Raw genomic sequence first — 20,910 nt, forward strand, 5'->3', positions numbered from 1 at the left:
CTGTGTGGCACTTGCACACGCATGATACTGAGTCCCCAAAGGGCAATTTAGAGAGTACTCTGCTGTTACAATGAATGAGCTCAGGTAGCAAAAGGGTATCAGTAAGCCAGCTTCTTGAGGGCCCAGCCCTGTGAAGAACAAAAAATGTCAGAAGTTTCCATAACTTTGGAGCTTTGGATAATTTCTTTAACTTCTACAGTGATTCCCTCCACCTTATTTTACTTTCTTCTTAATAATTTCAGATGGCCCATATTGTTACAGAGTCAAATTCTGAAAGGCGTGCTCCCTGCCCTCAACAGCCACGTATGCTAATGCTAAGACGCGCTTAATGGTACAAAATAAGCATTGGTATCACCCCAAACCTTTCTGCATATCCTCTCTTCCTACTTCTTTGATATTATTATTATTATTATTATTATTATTATTATTTTATTGGCTACTTCAATTAGACTCGAAAGCCAAAGAGTGGCCAGGACCCTCAGCCTTTCTCTGCTGGCAGGTTGGGTCCCTGATTGGCAACTTACGGGCCCTTCTGGGGTGTGCTTGTCGTTCGTCCCCAGTAGCCAGGATACAATCACATCCACATCCAGTCTCTGCTCTCCTCCCCAGGTTGGCGCATAAGGGGCCAGTGGCTTTAAATCACAGAGGTACTTTGTGCTCTGGTGCCTTTTTTTTTTTTCCTGTGGACTACCTTCTCCTAGTGTGACTTCACTTCTCTGTTAGTGAGCACTTTTCCCCATAAATATGACCGAACAGGTGTTGCTCTGCCGCTAACTGAGTTTCCAGCTGTCGTCCTCCGACACAGACCCAGCCAAATCTGTTGTTTCGTCCTTTTCGGCAGACTGGAGAACCATCCAGCCTGAGATGGAGGTCTTCCTTGCAGGATATGGCAGTTTTGTTGCCAGAAGATGGTCGGGAAAACCTGGCTGGCTAACAAAGACAGGCCTTCAGCGGCTGGGTGTAGTTCCAGTCCTGCATCCCCTTTGGCAGGAGCACAGAGGCTGCTGCAGTATGGCCAGCCAGCAAAATTAGGAAATAAGGACCTCTTTTATTTACTCAGGCTGCTGAATCATGGGCATTCCTGTCTGCTTGGAGAAAAGTCAGGCGGCTTTACTTTCCACTGAAAGTCTCAGGAGTGTTGGAGACTTTCATCTTGGAGTGTTCACACACTTGTTTTAATGTGCTTTATGGAAATGGTGAAACTCAGCAAGTACAGTTGCTGTAGAAAAACATCTGCACTAACCATGCACACACATTTGCATCTTTAAATAGACTTGGAGGCCACGGAGCTGGTTTCAGCAAAGTTTCTTTCTCCCCCTCCTCCCTCCCCCAGCTGTAAGAGCTACAGTTCTCTGAGAGTCACCTACTATGAAGTGACTGATTCCAAAAATTAAAATGTAGCATGGACATGTTAAGTACTTCACATCGAAATGCAGAAAACCTGCCATTACATAGAAAGACATTCCTATAAGTAGCACTTAGTGCCGAGGGGAAAAAGAGAGTTTGAGTTGATTCAGAAACCAGCTCTGGAAGAATCCTCCATAGTTTCTTCCATGTGAGAAAAAAGAACTTGAAAGTGTTCAAATCTATATTAGCCATCTAAACATAGTTTGCATGGTGACTGCCAGAAAGCTGAAGTTCATGGGGACAGGCAGCTTTCGAAGACTTAGGTAGACCTCAGAGAATATTGGCCACACCACCATCACCACCACAAAAGTCTTGGGAGACTGATACCCTTGGAACCAGGACCAACCCCACTGGGAGTTTTGTCACTGAGTGCCTTGTGTGTCCCTGGAAGCACACATCCGTTTATAGTACTAGCAAATGAGTTTTTTTTACCATTTAGATTTTAAAATAGAAATCAGCCTTTCATGAAACCTTTATTTATTTTTCTAAAAGTAGCATTCCCTGCTCAAACTTTTTACTCTGCTCTGTCTATTCCATCCCCCAGCCTAAAGCCTTCTGAATCCTATACTCTGTTTTCATGTATTTCAGTTACAAAGACACATCATCTGTGATTTTCACTTTCTTTTCCCCCAAGACCAAATAATAGGGTTCAGAGAGACAGAAGAGAAGGTTTCCAGCTCCCTTGAATCCTGGTTGAGGAAAAACTTGATCCTAACCCTCAGCTCACTTGACATGTTGAAATTTACAAGTTTAAGAGAACAGTTATGTAATAGGTAGAGTCAGGCATGGCCCACAGACAAGAACCTGATTTAAGAGTGGTATCAGGGATTGCACACTATTTATAATGTCGATTGCTCTGTAATTCTTTGTACATTTGTATAATAGTATATCATGCCTGGACACAATCTGCAATTTAATAATAAGTTCATTTGCTAGATTTTTAGGGTCAGTAGTTATTTTCTTCGAGTCTAGATTCATGACAAATTCTGATTCACTGTTTTCCCAACTATACCAATGAGATGATGTGTTTGAAAATATTTTTCAGTGCAACAACAGGACATAAGCCTAAAAGATAAATGTGAAATATAGATTTTTACCTAGAAAGCTGAACCAATTTAATAAATAGCAATTGCTTTAACTTAAGAGAAATATTTTAAAACTTTGGTGTGTCTTTAGGTGCCTTATAGTTTTTTAAAAGGAAAGCTAGAATCACCATTGAGGTTTTGTTTTGTTTTGTTTTAAAATTTTAAAAAATTGGTTTTCTATCTGTTTGATGGTGAGTTGAGCTTATCTGTCTATGTTCTTTCTACGCATTCACCTTTAAATTTAAATCAGACCACAATTATCAGACCCTTTCTTATGCTGGAAACATGTTGGGTTACAGACTCATATAAATGAGGATGCAAAATCATGCGATTTTCAACGTGTATTGCGAAGCTTTGTTGCCGTGGGCAGAGATCCAGGAATGGTGTTTGCTTGTTTTCTCAGAGTTAGATGGTTGCCATCTGGCATTGATAGTGAGATGGTGTTGTCATCAGTTTCTAGATGCAGGAAAGGAATGATCCTCATCTGTTTCCTGTGGATAAGCAAGAGGTTGATAATCTAGTAAAATCTTGTTACCTTAAAGAAAGCAGACGTGGAATTTGTTTACATACTGCTTGCCAGTTTCTACTTTTATGTTAATAATATAGTTTGCTAGTGAACTTGAGCTTTGAAGAATGTAAAAACTTATTTGATCACATTCTAATCGGATTTTATTAGAATATCCTAATAATAGTATAATTGAACCTATTATCCTACTAGGATCACTATGCTCACCAGCTCCTCTCGATGGTCTTTACTTGTCTGCATTTCTGAAAAATCTTGCTCTTTTGCTGAGTGAAAAGCTTTTACAGTTTCTTCTCGTCTTGAATGATAGATTGTTTTGAAAAGCAAAAAAGAGGTTTTACAACCTACTTGAGAAGGTCTTATTTTCCACTTGGATGTTAAGAAAGCAACAGAAATAGGAGTGCACGTTTGCCAAGAACATAGTTAAAAAACACCTAATATAAGGTAGAGTTGCTTTATGGATAACTTGCTAAGGTTATATCTGGCTTTCAGTCTTGTTTGTCTTCTCTTTGTTACTCATAAATCTTTCAGCATTTACCATAATCATTTATCACTTTTCCTGTTTCCAGTTTTTCACAAGTCGCTTTGTCTCTGCTCACCTCAAAGTGCAGGTCCTGTTTGGCTAAGGAAGTTCATGCTGCTGAAGCTTTTGCAAAAGGAAGAAATGGTGGGCCACCTCTTGAACTTTCCAAACAAAATACACTATTACAATCTGGCCCTTGTGAAACTCTCATTTTTTCTTGATCCTGGCTGATCCTAGCTACATGTAATATCTAGTGGTACCCTACTAACATTTAATAATCCATTTGCTGGCCTATGGTATTTGAATCTTTCAGTTATTGAAGAAATCCTGGTTGTCTTTCATTATACAGGACATAATTATTATTGTGTTTTCTGTCTTCCTCCATGTGCTTACTTTTTAATATTTTTTTGCTGAAAGCAATAAGGTCTGTATCAATAAGAACTCCATAAAAGATTTTGGTCTTCAGAATTGCCTTTTTATAGAAAAACAAGCAAAATGCAGAGGGAATTTTTTATTAAATATTAGACATCTGGGTTGATTGCATTAATTTTAAATCATTCCTGTAATATTTCCTCTTTTCATTTGGTTCTTCAGATGCTCACATAATATGCAAATCATTTTAGGATGAATACAGAAGAAAAATTAAATATATTAAAATCTGCATTTTAATAAAATTGTCAATGTGTAATATATACCTTGCTTCTAAGGAAAAATGATAAAAAGTAATAAGAGGGGTAATTGAGACATAGAACTATTTAATATCTTTTTATATCTTACAACCCAGTAAAAAGTAAATGTAGAATAAAAGCTTTGGACTCAGATTTGAAAGTGTTCCACTCAAATATTTTGGCGTCCAGTTTTGTTTTTTTTCCCCCTGAAAGGTTCTAGATGGTCTGTTAATGGACTTTTTGAAATGGTATGGTAAACTCGTTCTCGAGTTCTCAACATGTAAGATGAATTGTTCCCTTGCTTCTCATTGCAGATGGAGTGGATGTTGAAGATGATCCCACCTGCTCTTGGCCAGCTTCCTCACCTTCTAGCAAGGACCAGACTTCCCCTAGCCATGGAGAAGGATGCGATTTTGGCGAGGAAGAAGGTGGCCCTGGACTCCCATACCCATGCCAATTCTGTGACAAGTCCTTTAGCCGCCTCAGCTACCTAAAGCACCATGAGCAGAGTCACAGCGACAAACTGCCTTTCAAATGCACCTATTGCAGTAGGCTGTTCAAACACAAGCGGAGCCGAGACCGCCATATCAAACTTCACACGGGGGACAAGAAGTACCACTGCAGTGAATGTGATGCCGCTTTCTCCAGAAGTGATCACTTGAAGATCCACTTAAAGACTCACACGTCCAACAAGCCATATAAATGTGCCATTTGCCGCCGTGGGTTTCTGTCCTCTAGTTCCTTGCACGGACACATGCAGGTCCACGAGAGAAACAAGGACGGGTCCCAGTCTGGCTCCAGGATGGAGGACTGGAAGATGAAGGACACTCAGAAGTGCAGTCAGTGTGAGGAAGGCTTTGACTTCCCGGAAGACCTCCAGAAGCACATTGCGGAGTGCCACCCCGAGTGCTCCCCAAATGAGGACAGAGCGGCCCTCCAGTGTATCTACTGCCACGAGCTTTTTGTGGAGGAGACATCCCTCATGAACCACATGGAGCAGGTGCATGGCGGGGAGAAGAAGAACTCTTGCAGCATCTGCTCGGAGAGCTTCCACACCGTCGAGGAACTGTACAGCCACGTGGACAGCCACCAGCAAGCCGAGTCCTGCAACCACAGCAACAGCCCCTCTCTGGTCACAGTGGGCTACACGTCCGTGTCCAGCACGACTCCGGATTCCAACCTCTCCGTGGACAGCTCGACCATGGTGGAAGCTGCCCCCCCAATCCCAAAGAGCCGGGGCCGGAAGCGGGCTGCTCAGCAAACCCCTGACTTGACCGTCCCCTCGAGTAAACAGGCCAAAGTGACCTACAGCTGTATTTACTGCAACAAGCAGTTGTTCTCGAGTCTGGCGGTTCTGCAGATTCACCTGAAAACGATGCATTTGGACAAGCCAGAACAGGCCCACATTTGTCAGTATTGCTTGGAGGTATTGCCCTCACTCTATAACCTGAATGAACATCTGAAGCAAGTGCATGAAGCTCAGGATCCAGGTCTGATTGTTTCTGCCATGCCTGCCATAGTCTACCAGTGCAATTTCTGCTCCGAAGTTGTCAACGACCTCAACACCCTTCAGGAACACATCCGATGTTCTCATGGATTTGCAAACCCTGCAGCTAAGGATAGCAATGCGTTCTTTTGTCCCCATTGCTACATGGGGTTTCTCACTGACTCTTCCCTGGAAGAGCATATAAGACAGGTCCATTGTGACCTCAGTGGCTCCCGATTTGGGTCTCCGGTGCTCGGGACTCCGAAGGAACCGGTAGTAGAAGTCTATTCTTGTTCTTATTGTACGAATTCGCCAATATTCAACAGCGTTCTTAAGCTGAACAAGCATATCAAAGAGAATCATAAAAACATTCCCTTGGCCCTGAATTATATTCACAATGGGAAGAAATCCAGGGCCTTGAGCCCCTTATCTCCCGTGGCCATAGAGCAGACATCTCTTAAGATGATGCAGGCGGTGAGTGGTGCACCTGCACGTCCAGCTGGAGAATATATCTGTAATCAGTGTGGTGCTAAGTACACTTCCCTGGACAGCTTTCAGACTCACCTAAAAACTCATCTCGACACTGTGCTCCCCAAACTGACCTGCCCTCAGTGCAACAAGGAATTCCCCAACCAAGAATCCTTGCTGAAGCATGTTACCATTCATTTCATGATCACCTCAACCTACTACATCTGCGAGAGTTGTGATAAGCAGTTCACGTCAGTGGACGACCTTCAGAAACACCTGCTGGACATGCACACCTTTGTCTTCTTCCGGTGCACACTCTGCCAAGAGGTTTTTGACTCGAAGGTCTCCATTCAACTCCACCTGGCTGTGAAACACAGTAATGAGAAGAAAGTCTACAGGTGCACGTCTTGCAACTGGGACTTCCGCAACGAGACTGACTTGCAGCTCCACGTGAAGCACAACCACCTGGAAAATCAAGGCAAAGTGCACAAGTGCATTTTCTGTGGCGAGTCTTTTGGCACCGAGGTGGAGCTCCAGTGCCACATCACCACTCACAGTAAGAAGTACAATTGCAAATTCTGCAGCAAAGCCTTCCACGCAATCATTCTGCTGGAGAAACACTTGCGGGAAAAGCACTGTGTGTTTGAAACCAAGACTCCCAACTGTGGCACGAACGGGGCTTCTGAGCAAGTGCAGAAGGAGGAGGTGGAGCTGCAGACCTTGCTGACCAACAGCCAGGAGTCCCACAACAGTCATGACGGGAGTGAAGAAGATGTGGACACCTCGGAGCCAATGTACGGGTGCGACATCTGTGGGGCAGCCTACACCATGGAGACCCTGCTGCAGAACCACCAGCTCCGAGACCACAACATCAGACCTGGGGAGAGCGCCATTGTGAAGAAGAAAGCCGAGCTCATTAAAGGGAATTACAAGTGTAATGTGTGCTCTCGAACCTTCTTCTCTGAAAATGGCCTCCGTGAGCATATGCAGACCCACCTAGGCCCTGTCAAACACTACATGTGCCCCATTTGTGGAGAGCGGTTTCCCTCCCTTTTAACTCTTACTGAACACAAAGTCACTCATAGTAAGAGCCTTGATACTGGAAACTGCCGGATTTGCAAGATGCCTCTCCAGAGCGAAGAGGAGTTTTTAGAGCATTGCCAAATGCACCCTGACTTGCGGAATTCCCTGACGGGATTCCGCTGCGTGGTCTGCATGCAGACTGTGACCTCCACCTTAGAACTCAAAATCCACGGGACATTCCACATGCAAAAGACAGGGAATGGGTCCGCCGTCCAGACCACAGGGCGTGGCCAGCATGTCCAAAAACTGTACAAGTGTGCGTCTTGCCTCAAAGAGTTCCGTTCCAAGCAAGATCTGGTGAAACTTGACATCAATGGCCTGCCATATGGTCTGTGTGCTGGCTGTGTGAATCTTAGCAAGAGCGGCAGCCCAGGTATCAACATCCCTCCCGGCACAAATAGGCCGGGCTTGGGCCAGAATGAGAATCTCAGTGCCATTGAGGGTAAAGGCAAGGCAGGGGGACTGAAGACTCGCTGTTCTAGCTGCAACGTTAAGTTTGAGTCTGAAAGTGAACTCCAGAACCACATCCAAACGGTCCACCGAGAGCTCGTGCCAGATAGCAACAGCACACAGTTGAAAACTCCACAAGTGTCGCCAATGCCCAGAATCAGTCCCTCCCAGTCGGATGAGGTAACTTGCCTTTTTACTATTTGCTCTTTAACCTCCTCAAGAAACCCTTGCCACTCGATGTGTCCACTTTCCGCAGCTTTATTGTCATGTGCCGAGAGATGCTTAGATTGAAATGCAGTGGTTTTTTTTCCCCCCATAGCCATTAGCCAGCAATTACTTGCTTCTTGATAAGCAGCATTTTGGCTTGAATGGTGCAAAATAGGACTAATTCCAGTCTCCCTAGGATATTGTCTTCTCTATGACTGAAGAGATCAGCGCTCATGCCAGCACCACTGAGATCTGGAATCTCAGCATAGCTTCACCGCGAGTTGAAATCCCCAGCTATGACTTGTGTGTATGGCAGAGAGATAATGACATAAAAGTAGGATGCTATGGGCCAACATGCTGGCTTGGAGTAAATTAAAAAGAATATATATATTTGTGGATAACAAATTGGGTAGGGGTGGCTTTATAATACCATGTTGTCAACACTCACTGTTTCTCTTTGTCTTCTGGGTGGTGAGCAAAATATTTTGCACAACAGGATTTTTTAAAAGCCCCTACATTTATCAAGCGCCACATGCCCAATGTTCCATTTCAAGGCATCCCCTTAAATATCCCCAAGTCTTCACTCCCAGGGTTTGGGTTTCAAAATTAAAGTGGATTTTTTTTCTTAGTTTAAGAGTGGTTTCATGCCTTCTTTGCCTTAATGAGTATGAAAAATAAGTTCATTTACAACGAAATAGTTTTATAAGTCACCAGTCCTTGAAGCTGAGCAGAGGATGGCTTATTTTATTATAATTTCTTTATGCTTTATCACCTGGTTTCTAAGAGTTCTTTCCACTTCCCTACCTGCCCCTATCTAGAGATCCATCCAAATGAAAACCACAGGGAGATCCATCTCCCTTCAGTTTGGGGTCACTGCATTTTACTTATCTTGTCTCAGCACTCATACCCTCTTGGAGGCCCCCCTGCATGTCTCCGCAGATAGCCATCAGTCAGCTGGTAGGGGGGAGCTGGGAAGACTGACACAGAGCCCATCCTCCTGAAATGTGGCATCTGCGTGACAGGCAAGCTCCCAAACTTTGAAGCTGCTTTCCTTTCTCTCCTTCCAAGTAAATCTGCACCTTTCTCTCATTTAAATAAATGAAGCCCTTTCAAACTGATGAAGACAGCTGGAAGAGCATAGTCTTGGTAATGGCTCCTGGCTCATGTGTTGGATCAAGTAGTTTCTTTTGGTAGTTCTAATCAGATGAAATGAATAATTTTTTCGAACTTTTTGTTTCAAACATGCTTAAACCTATAGAAAAGCTGAAGGAATAACACAGTGAACGTGTGTGTTTTTGTGTATCCATATCACAGATTACCGGATCTGAACATTTTGTCATATTTTTCTCTCTCTGCAAACTTTTTATTAACCTGAACCACATGAGAGTAAGTTTCAGACATCATGATTTTCCTAAGAAGAAGGACATTTCCCCATTTAACCATAATATTTTTAGTTAAGGCAGTTAACGAAATCAGTTAAAGAAATCAAATAGATCTATAATGTCTTCTATAAGATGTCCATATTCATGGACATTTGCCCAATTGTCCCCAAAATGTCTTATTTTTAAAATGCTTATGGACAAGAATTTTAGAAAAACATTTATGCAGAAAATTACTTCTCTCCCCCCCTTTTTTATTTTGCTATGCTTAATATATAGAGAGGAGTTTGTATATTCATGTTTAATTTAAATGGTGCATAAAATTATTTTGAAATGACTGCATTCGTGTGTGTGTGTGTGTGTATGTGTGTGTGTGTGTGTGTGTGATTGTGGTGGTGTGTTCACTTAAAATCAAGCAAAATCGGGCTCTTGTTTCTTAGATTGTGGAAAGGCATGTGCCTGTTTCTTCTTCTCTGTTCCTGGCTTATGTTTTCTGATGTTCCTAAATTGCAATATATTATTACACCACTTGAGGTGAAATTTATTTTTTAAATGAAGGAGGACATATGAATAGTCTTTACATGTCAATTTGGTTAGAGTTACTTGCTTAGAGAACTTATCATTAAGGGGTGGTCAGGTTTTTAATACTAATACCTAAAATCTTCATGATGAAGCCTAACTATATCCTGCACTTAAATAGAATAATGCAAAAGATATTTTTAAAAGTACTTCTTAATTGTAATTCTTTTTTTAAGATTTTATTTGTTTATTTATTTATTTGGGTGGGGTGGGGCAGAGGGAGAGAATCTCAAGCAGACTCTGTGCTGAGCCTGACACTGGGCTCGATCCCACAACCCTGAGATCATGACCTGAGCCAAAATCAAGAGTCAGACCGACTAAGCCATCCAGGCACCCTTAATGGTAATTTTTACAATAGTGTTTTTTAAACACCTAGATACGAAGGCTTAAAAGTGACTCTACACAGAAGGGTACCTCCTTATTAAGCCTGATTAATAGGAGCTTGTAGCAATGTCCTTAACTGACCAGATATTAGGATCCAGTTGTACATATTTCCTTCGTGCTTCAAAAGTTCACTAATTTGTTTAACATTTTCATCATTGTTATTATTTTTTCTTCATTACAATATTTAAATCATAAAATTTCATGTGCTCACTTCCTTTCTGATAGTCTCTGCACTTAAAAATGTACAATAGGCCATATCATTTGGACTTGACATAGAAAATTATCTAAACATATGTGGAATTTTGCAAAAAGGAGCCCCACAATAATGCATTAGCAAGAAAAAGACATAGAGTAAAAATTAATTTGTTTACTTTCTTTGTCAAGTTAAGCTTCTGTGACTTCTCCTGTGTATTGTGTAAATTTTTTACCACGTAGGTAAAAGAGAAGTTATTACGTAAGTCTTTGCCAAAAGACAGGTATGCTGTGTGGGAATAAATTTTATCACAAAAGAAGTACGGAATGTATGTCTTCTGACTTCGAAGTCCCGGGCAGGAATGAAGGACTTAGCGCTGTGGGTGGTATTTTCATCTCTTCTTCTTGCTGAGGATTGAGACTTCAGAAGAGAAAAGAAGACCGTGGGACATAATAAAACCCGGATACACAGATATTGTCAAGAACAAGATTAGATTTTTTTCTGGACTTGACTTGTGATCACATAAGGGTATTGGTAGACACTGGAATGAGTATTTCAAAGACTGAAAAGAATGCTTTTTGGCCGAGACTAGATTACCTATTTAAAAAGGATTTAGATATAATCTAGGGAAGGATAAGTACTGGATAAACGCATGCGATCCAAGAAATGGATGAAAGACAAGGCACATGACACTTACGGAAAGATAATAGTAGGTAGCTGTCATGTAATGGAGAAATTTGGAATTGAAGACAAAAGATCTGAATGTGAACCCCTCTTCTTCTGCATAATGCTTTCTGAATTTGTGAACATGTTTTCTTTGTGCCACAATCCTATAATTATCAATCTAAATTTGCTATGGAGTCTTTGTTTTGAATAAAATATTTGGGGGAACCTGTTCATTTCCCTTTGGCTCTCAGAGATCGAGTATGATATACATTTATGCCTGACCTCCTACAATGATTCCATAAATGGTAGAGATAAACTAACACAAGAATGCTGGCCATCTAGATTTTTTCCCTACACGAAACACCTTGCTGAGTTACTGACATTTACTGTGTGTTGAATAAATGTTAGTTCTTCTGGAGTTCATTGACACTGGCCCAGCCTGGTCAGGTTCTGCCCCGTTTGGACCTTAACATGTTTTCTTATGATGACATTAGAAGCATGTGTCCTTCTGCTTCCATTTCTCCAGGTTGTCTAATAGCCGATTTCTTCAAGGGGTTATTTATTCACCTTTCAGCTCGCACCATCCCCGCCAGTCCATTGAAATTGCCCTTGCAGTGGTTTCCACTTGTGTCCGTGTTGCTGGATGCTCGCACAGTGCCACAGAATCAGAACCAGAAGGGACTCTGGAGACCATCTGATTAAGCTGCCTCATTTTACAGGCGGCAAAACAGGCCCAGATAAATTGAGGTCTAAGATGACACAGCTAGTAACTGGTAGACAGGGAGCTCTGAGAATCCGGCTTTCTAACTCCAGGTTCAAGATTCTCTTTTCATAAATCCACTGGACTTTCCTCTAGCTGCTGTCTCATCTGTACGCTTTTCATAAAATCCTCTCTGTATTGCTGTCTTACTTTCTGTTGTCATTCCCTTCTTCCACCCACTGCAAGGGATCATCTGCTTCCATCACTTTACTGCAGCTGACTTTTTTAAGGTCTCTGTTGATCTAATTGACCAATGTAATGCTTTTCTTTTTTCCCTTAAAGAGAACTTATCCTAGTTTACCTATTCTGCTTCTCACTACTGGCTATTTCTTCTTTATCAAACCTCTGCTTTCCCTCCCAGTTCCCCTCATAGAGTGAACCGTAGCCTACTTCCTCTGTCTGCTCCTCCAAGTTTGTGCCCTGTTGCAACTCTCGTTCTGCATACCCCCTCCATGTGGCCTCATCCACTCCCATAGCTCTGGCTACCACATTTTATGGATGACTCTCCAAATGGTATCTCCCAAATGCAGGAGGGAACTTACAGGGGCTGATGGAAATATTCCCTATCTTGATTGTGGTGGTGGTTACATGACTGTATGCATTTGTTAATACTCACCAGATGTAAACTTAGTGAATTTTCATATGTGAATTACCTCTCAATGAAACTGATTTTAAAAAGGGTATATCTATGACTTCCACCTTTCCACTGATATTCAGACCCATGCACACAGTTGCCTGCTGGAGATATTCCCTCACGTGTTTCCATACACTTGCAACTCAGTGGGACCAAAACTGAACTCATCATCCTTTTCTCTGAACCTGCTTCTTTTCTTATATTTTCTATTTCACTGTGGAGCCACTGATTTTCTTGTCTCCCTTTTCTCCACATCCAGTTGGTCATCAAGTGATCTCTGTTTCAGCTCATATATATTTTTTAAATCAATCCCCTCTTCTCCATCCCCTTCCCACATTTGTAATTCAATCTCTGATCATCTCTCACTAAACTACTGAAGCAGCCTCCTAATTGTTCCCTTGGACTTTAGGCTTATCATTTTCAAATCCATCTCCACAATGCTGCCAGAACAATCTATCTAAAACACAAATCTGAATAGCATGTCCCTCCCTATTTGAAACATTTTAAGTGCTCTGTACTTCCATCCTTATAGGATACTATAATATCCTTTTATTGTGAAATATAATGACTCTTCAGGTTCTGGCCCCTGATAAATTTCCCCTTCCTTTTCTTACCTTTCACCTTATTCCATAGTTGAAAATACTTTAATTAACCTGCAGGTGACACACTGCTTCTGTGTCTCATTAAGACGGCCCTGTCTCTTCTACCCGATAATCTCCCTCCTCCTGACTGCCCTCCACCTTCTATAAGGCTGTCCAACTTACTCTCTATTTGGAGATAAACTACTCTAGAAGTCCTTCTATGACCCTGACTTCCCACCACAAACATCTCTCCTCCGCTTGAATGCTCTGTGGATACAATATGTCATAAAGATATTAAAATTGTCACATTGTTTTATAATTACCTCTTTACCTTTCTCTTCCTATGAATTCCTCAGGGCAAGAATTTACTCAATCTCCTATTTCTAATACCCATGACAGTGCCAGGCCCACAGTAGGCAAATGCCTCTGTGGATGGATGTCATGGAGCTGTGTCTGGCTGGTGGCTCGCCCAGAGCCTTTTCCCATGTGTGGCAGTATGGCAGGACACCTGGCCACCTCGCTTTTTTTTTCATGCAGGAGCCACCTGCTACAGTGACGGAAACCTAGAAGGTATTGGATAAATGTGTGCTCTTGTTCTGAGTGTGTTAACTACAAGATCACTATCCACACTTTCTTACCCCATTTGGACTCAGAACGTTCCATCGTCATCGATGTTGTGTCAGTCCACTGTTATTATCCTATTCCACTTAAGGAGTTCCCAGAGAAGTTGTCGTTGGTCTCACCAAGGTGGCCAGTGGTCTCCAGGTTCCCAAGAAAGCCTTTCTGTTTCCATCATTCCTATGGCACGAGGCAGAGTAGATAGCTCTTTCCTTGATGTACACCTCTGAGTTCACGGCATTTGCTCTCTAGTTTTCCTCCTACCTTTGCCTTTGGAGGTTTTTCCTCCCGTGCCTATTCTAAAAGTGCAGAGAGTCTTTGAGGCTCATCCTTGGCCCTCTTTTTCTTCTCTGTCTACTCTCTCAGTAGGCCTCTCCTCTCTTCATGTGGCTGTAACTGTCTCCATGCTAAGAATTCCCAAATTTCTATTCATAGCCTAGACCTCCTCTTAGTTCCAGATTATTGTGTGCTACTGACAGCTTGACTTTTCCATTTACATCTCTCTTAGATATTTGAAGTGTAATGAGTACAGTCTAAAATCTTGATTCTCTCTCCTAAAATCTGTTCTTTTTCCAGACTTCCATCATTTGAGTAAAGGGAGCCACCCCACACCCAAATTATTCAAGCAAGAAACCAGGGAATTGTTCCTGATTCCTCCCTTTTCCTCATTCCCCACGTCTGATCTATTAATAAGCACTGGATCTCTTGATTCTGCCTTTAACAAGTATCCCATCCATATCTTTCCATCGCCAAAGCCATCATCATGGTCTGGGCCACAGTCCTCACCTGGATACTGCGGTGGTTTCCTAACGGATCCCTCTCCATCTTCTCCCTGCTTCCAACCCATTCTTCATGCTGCTCTGTCCTGAAGACATGTAAATTACGTGGAGTCACTTAACATTCTTCAGAGACTTCCCATGTCACTCAAATACAAGCTCAACCCCTCTCCAGTTTATGAGGCCACATGCGGACCGGCTGTAGCTGGCTGTTCTCAGCTTGCCTGGGTGGTTCCCCACGCACTGTGCCTGGCCTCCCAGCCTCCTGAGTGCGCATCTCCTTCTGAGGCTTCCCAGGAGCCACTTGTTCACCGGGGCTACTCTTCTGAGGCAGCCTTTCTGCACCTTTCTCATCTGTCAGATGGGCCTCTCCCCAAAATCTTCCTGAAGTTAGTCTCCTCCTTAGGATCTCCTTTTAAAATTATAATTTTTTTTTTTTACTTCTTTATTTCCTTCTTCCTCTTTCTCACCTCTGAAAACCCAACATGCTTGTCATAAGGTCTCAGTCAATATCAGTTGAATAAAAGAACCTAGTATAAGTACTTCGAAGTGACAAAAATAGTATATACTCCGTCTCCGGATGTATATGCGTGTATATCTCACAACTAATACATAGAGATAAAGATAAGTTTCCCCAAAAGTGCTTACGTGCTTTAAAGTCAGGTGTGATCTAAAAATATTAAAATAAACTAAAAGGCCTGAAGTTTCTAACAGTTCAAAAATCATCTTCAATGTGAAGGTCAATTTTGAATGTCTTGAAGTCAATATTCTTTCTTTATGGTTCGTTTACTAAAAATGGCAATATGTACATGGTGGTAATTCAGAACCCACTCAACTTCCACAATTCTGTTTTATGTAATAAAAATTTCCATAGCAAGGATGGATTTTAAGCTTTTATATTTCAAATTGCCAATACTAAGTTTTGCTAAGAGCAAAAATTAGGTAAGCTCCTTCTAGGTAAATGATATTTTTAAATTAAGTAGAAAATTTACATGACCAAATAAATCTGTAAGATTCAGATGTTCTTGAAATAGAATGAATTGCTTTGCCAAGTTCAATCTGCTTTCCGATTTATTGTTGTGGTGTTCACTATTTGTTTGGCAGCTACGGTGTACTGGTACAGGGAGTTAATGACCCCTGGCATAAATATCAGGGTGTGGAACATGGAAAAACCTGCCTCATATCCACTCTCTGTCCCTAGTCCCATGCTTACCTGGCATTGATCATTAACCCATACATTAAACTTCCTGCCACTACCATCCCCACATTTTCTGTACTTATTTCCAGTTCTGGGTTTTTTTTTGCTGATGTGTTCCATCTGGTTCCAATGCCTTTTTAAAACATATGAAATTCAGAAATAGGAATGTTTTTGTATACAACCATGAATCTTGAATTGCACATAATATTTGTTCTTTGAGTACTAAGCCAAAAGAGTGTGGAGTCCTCCTATGTAGTGGCAGAATTCTATTTAGGAGAAATATTTTACATTTTGGCTTAAATGGTGTTGAGGTAGGAATTAGTAAATACTCAAGATGGTTTTGAATAATGAAAGAAAATGAGGGGCTACGTTCTGGATCTCTTATTACAATATTGCTCCACTCACCACATAATATAGATGCAATTTTCTATTAGATGTACTTTGTCTTCCTAGAAAATTCCCCTAAAATTGCCAAAAACTTAAAAAAAAAGTCTGAATAGCCAGTTCCTTATTTATACTTTCTGTTTTCACCTTTCCACATTTTTTTCCATGAAATTTCTATTCTTAATCTGCCCTTCTCTTCCCCCCACCCTCATTTCCTATTACTTATTTCCCATTCATTATTACCCCATACGGATGACTAAAATATCACATTTCAAATGTCGACCTTCTACTGAGGCCCCATCTTGGATTTTCAGCTACCTGTCTGACATTATCGGTTATACATCTGCTAGCCCTTTGACCAAAACAAATCATAATTTCTTTTGCCCCCTGGTTTTCCAGTGTTCCATCTTTCTCCTAATCATTGTGATCTGAAACCTTGTTTGCATTTCCCATATCTTCTCTGTTCTTCCAACCTTTGGGTCGACCACTCTCGAGCTGCTGTATTTTCTCTGCTGTTTGCATCTTTTGCAGTCTCTGTCCAGGCCCACGCCTGTCATTGTACACCCACTGCTCTCCTTCACGCCCTGCCTATTACAAAGGAAGTCCTAACCAATTTAGAAGTTCAGGTTCACACAAATCGCATTCTCTGGCCACAATACAAATCCATGATACACGAAAAAGTTATCTTTTTAAAAACCTCCATAAATATAAAAATTAAAACCACACATGGAATAAAGGGGGCATAAAAAGAGAAACTAAAAGTACTTAGAACTGAAAGAAAACTATATTGCAAAACTTGTGAGATGGAAACAAAGCAACACTTAGAGGAAAACATTGTTATAACATAAGAATACCTGTTAGCAGGATGCCTGGGTGGCTCAGTTGATTAAGCATCTGCCTTCGGCTCAGGTCATGATCCCAGGGTCCTGGGATCGAGCCCCACATCGGGTTCCCTGCCCAGTGGGGAACTTGCTTCTCCCCCTCCCTCTACTGCTCCCCCTGCTTGTGCGTTCTCTCTGTCAAATAAATAAATAAAAATCTTTTTTAAAAAGAAAGAATACGTGTTAGAAAAAATACATATGAGAAAATTTAAAAAGGCATGATATCCAGAAGCTAAACATCCAGCTTCAGGCATTGGGAACAGAACAGCAAAACAAGCCCATGAAAATATAAAAGAGAGGAAGATAATAAAGCAAAGAGCAAAGGTAATGAAATAGGAAACTGACAAAACAAGGAGACCAACAAAGTAAAAAACCACTTATATGACAAGACTAACAAAATTTATAAACTTCTGGTGAAATTAATCAAGTTAAAAAATAACGGTGGGCGCCTGGGTGGCTCAGTTGGTTAAGCGACTGCCTTCGGCTCAGGTCATGATCCTGGAGTCCTGGGATCGAGTCCCACATCGGGCTCCCTGCTCAGCAGGGAGTCTGCTTCTCCCTCTGACCCTCTTCCCTCTTGTGCTCTCTCTCTCTCATTCTCTCTCAAATAAATAAATCTTTAAAAAAAAAAAATAACGGTAAATAATATAATGAAAGGGGAGCTATAACATCATGGGCAGAAGTTTAAAAGATATTAGATATATATACACATACCACAATGACTGAAATAAAAATGAATGCAAAATTCCTTATTTCCCAAGAATGGAGAGCCACTGGAACCCTCTTACTTTACTAGTGGCAGTATAATTTTGTACAAGTGCTTTAAAAATACTGCTGGGCAGTATATACTAAAGTTGAATACTAGCCGACTCTGTGACCCACAAATTCTACTCCGAGGTCTGTATCTAAGAGGTACGAGTGCAAATGTTTACCAGAGGTTATGAACGGGAATATTTATAGTGGATTTTACATATATGCTTCAAGCTAGAGTCAATCAAAATGTTTGTCAAAATAAAATGAATAAATACATTCATATAATGGTATGAACTCATTCTGTTCCCACAGTGGAATACTACATAGCAATAAAGGGGAATGAACTACTGCTATATAACAATCTCAGCAACTCATATACACAATGTTGAATAAAAGGAACTAGGCACCTACTACTACATGACTCCATTCATATAAAGTGTAAGCCTAGGCAAAACTAATCAGTGGTAATCAAAGTCAGAATAGTTACCTCTGGGATGGCATGAAGTAGGAAAGGGCAAAAGGGTTTCTTTTGGGTGCTAGAAATGTTCCATATCTTGATATCTATGTGGTGATTACACTGTCATATACATATGTAAAATTTCATCAAGCAATACCCTTAAATTTCAGTTTAGTATGTATATGTGTGTGTGTGTGTGTGTGTGTGTATGCTATTTCTCAATTTTAAATTTTATTTTAAAAAGTCCAAAATGCACAGGATAAAAAAATAAGAGAATATTCTGAATAATTTTGTCTTAATAGCCAGATAAATGTGATTATATGGAAATGGTCTTAGAATTGTATGTTACCAAAGCTGGCTCAAGATAAAAAGAAAGAAGTAAAGTGATTCCATAAACATTAAAGAGTTTAATAAATTGTTGAAAACCTTCCCATAAAGGAAATATCAGAACATACACATAATTCCAAAGCGGTGCCAGAAAATACAAAAAGAAGGGACACTCCATTTAATAAGTCCAGTATAATCTCAGTATTAAAATCAGACAAAGATAGTAAAAGAAAAATTTAGGCAATGTTACAATAAAAAATTTTAAAGAACATATTAACAAACTAAATCCACTATGTTAAGAGATTTTATACTGTATTAAAATGGTTTTATCACAAGAATGCAAGGTGGGCTCAATCTCAATAAATTAATTGATTGAATTTACCACATCAGCAGTTTAAAGGAGACAAATTATATGTTTATCTCAAGAGTTGCAGAAAAATCTAAATTCAACATACTTTCATGATTAAAAAAGAACACTTGGAACAGACAGGGATTTTCTTACCCTAATAAAGAGTATTTGAAATATTATTTTTGGCAAGCATAATAATTAGTGGAGAAGTTTCAATGCAATTATTAGTTTAAAATAATCATGTATAACTGGCTCATGGACAAGAAGACCCAATACTGTAAAGTTATCAAATATCCTTAATTTGATCTGTAAATTATAGCTACTCCAATGGAAACTTCAACAGGTTTTAAAATGTATTTTTTTTATGTTCTTACTTTTTGGAACTGGACAAGCAGATTCAAAAATGTATATGAAAGAATGAAAGGTAAAGAATAGTAAAGATTGTCTTGAAGGAAAAGAACAAGCAGGGGAGGATTTGTCTTACTATGCAGGCGATTTATAATAAACCTGTAGCAATTTGGATGATATGGGATTAGTCCACAGAACAAAATAAAGGTTCTCCAAGAGATATTAGATACATAAAAACTCAATATAGATTATAGCCATTTTTGTACATAAGTGAGGCAATGGATGGAGTATTCAATTCATTATCCATATGGAAAAAATAAAATAGAATACTCACATGTGTAAAAATGTATGAAAGACAAAACTGTAAATCTTTTAGAAAAAAATATAAAGAATATTTTTATGACCTTGGGTTGGGAATTATATCTCAAGTAATGCCCAGACAGTATAAAATCACAAATAAAATATCACAAATGATATGCTCATCTACCTTAAAAATAATAAATTGCTTACTAAAAGGTACTATAGAGTGAGCAAAACTGAAAGCTATGAAATGATAAAACATTTATAACACACATAGCTGGGAAAACTATTAGTTTCCTAAATATGTCGAAAACAGCCACAAATCAATAAGAAAACACAAACCAACAAATTGATATGGGAAATTAACATGAAATGGCATTTCACAAATAGGAAACCTGAAGGCTCAGTATTTATCCTTACTAATAATATGGGAAATGCAAATTCAGACAGACAATAATGGGTTGTCTGTAAAGAACACAGGAAGCTAAGTTGGGCACACAGGTGTTTGTTTAATCATTACTCTTTATGTATTATTTACGGTATAAATTCTCTTTGTAAGCATTTAATATTTAACATAAAAATCAAAACTAATCAGAACCATAAGTATACAAACAGTATCGCCTTAAATAAAAGATATCAAACTTATACGATTAATACCAAATAATGTTTTAAAAATTCTAGCTACAGACTTGTACCTATAAAAAGCTGAGAGCCTGAAACCTGTCCTTTTGTTGTTACCAGAAGATTTATTAAGCGTTGTAGAGGTATTAAAGACATATTAGCATCTCAGTGAGACTTTTTTCCTTTGTGTAATCAGAAAGAAGAGTATCTGTACATTCCTGTTAAGGTGGTACATATCTCACACTTTGGGGAACATTAGCCTATGGCATTAACTTTTTATTCCTCATTTGGTACTTCAACGTAAGATAACAGATTTATTAATTTCCTGCTATGTACAAGACGTTAGGCTATCAGGTTTGTAAAGAGGATGAGCATTATATGAGTATGGGCTCTTGAATACACATCTTTCTCCCCAGTATGGCCCCCTGAAGGTGTATAGTTTACCAGGGAGGATTATTATATAACAATAAATGTATTTGGGATATGTGCCATAATAGAAGTAGTAGCGAACTGCTAAAGTAGTTCAGAAGAGGTAGCAAATAATGAGGCAGGAGTTAGCTTTGCAGACGTCTGTGTGAAGAGCAAACAGATGGGAAGAAGTTCCAAAGCAAAAGTCCTGAGGCAGCAGTGTGCCTGGCTGGCTTAAGGAACAGCAAGGGGCCAGCAAGGCAGGACCACAGAGAACTGGAGAGGATGGAGGCAGGGCTTGGCTTGGTATCCTCCATATTTCTCCCGAGAGTTCCTTACACAGGACAGGTTCCTAGTAAACCCTTGTAAATAATTGAAACCTAGTGATTAAAACGAACGGAAAAAAGAAACAAA

General features: G+C 40.2%; 1 protein-coding gene across 1 annotated transcript in view; it reads left to right on the top strand.

Moving 5' to 3' along the window:
- The first annotated feature begins 4,945 nt into the window (after positions 1 to 4,945).
- The window catches only part of ZNF521 (zinc finger protein 521), a 156,820-nt gene continuing 140,855 nt past the window's right edge, over positions 4,946 to 20,910 (top strand). Inside the window, exon 1 of the mRNA XM_028098121.2 lies at positions 4,946 to 7,873. Coding sequence (XP_027953922.1) covers positions 4,961 to 7,873 — 2,913 coding nt within the window. The 5' untranslated portion in view covers positions 4,946 to 4,960. The remainder of the gene's footprint in view (positions 7,874 to 20,910) is intronic.

This window comes from Eumetopias jubatus, unplaced genomic scaffold (assembly GCF_037043125.1).
Source record: "Eumetopias jubatus isolate StellerSeaLion01/CBP00866 unplaced genomic scaffold, mEumJub1_p1.0 scaffold_16, whole genome shotgun sequence".
NCBI classification, from domain to species: Eukaryota; Metazoa; Chordata; class Mammalia; order Carnivora; family Otariidae; genus Eumetopias; species Eumetopias jubatus.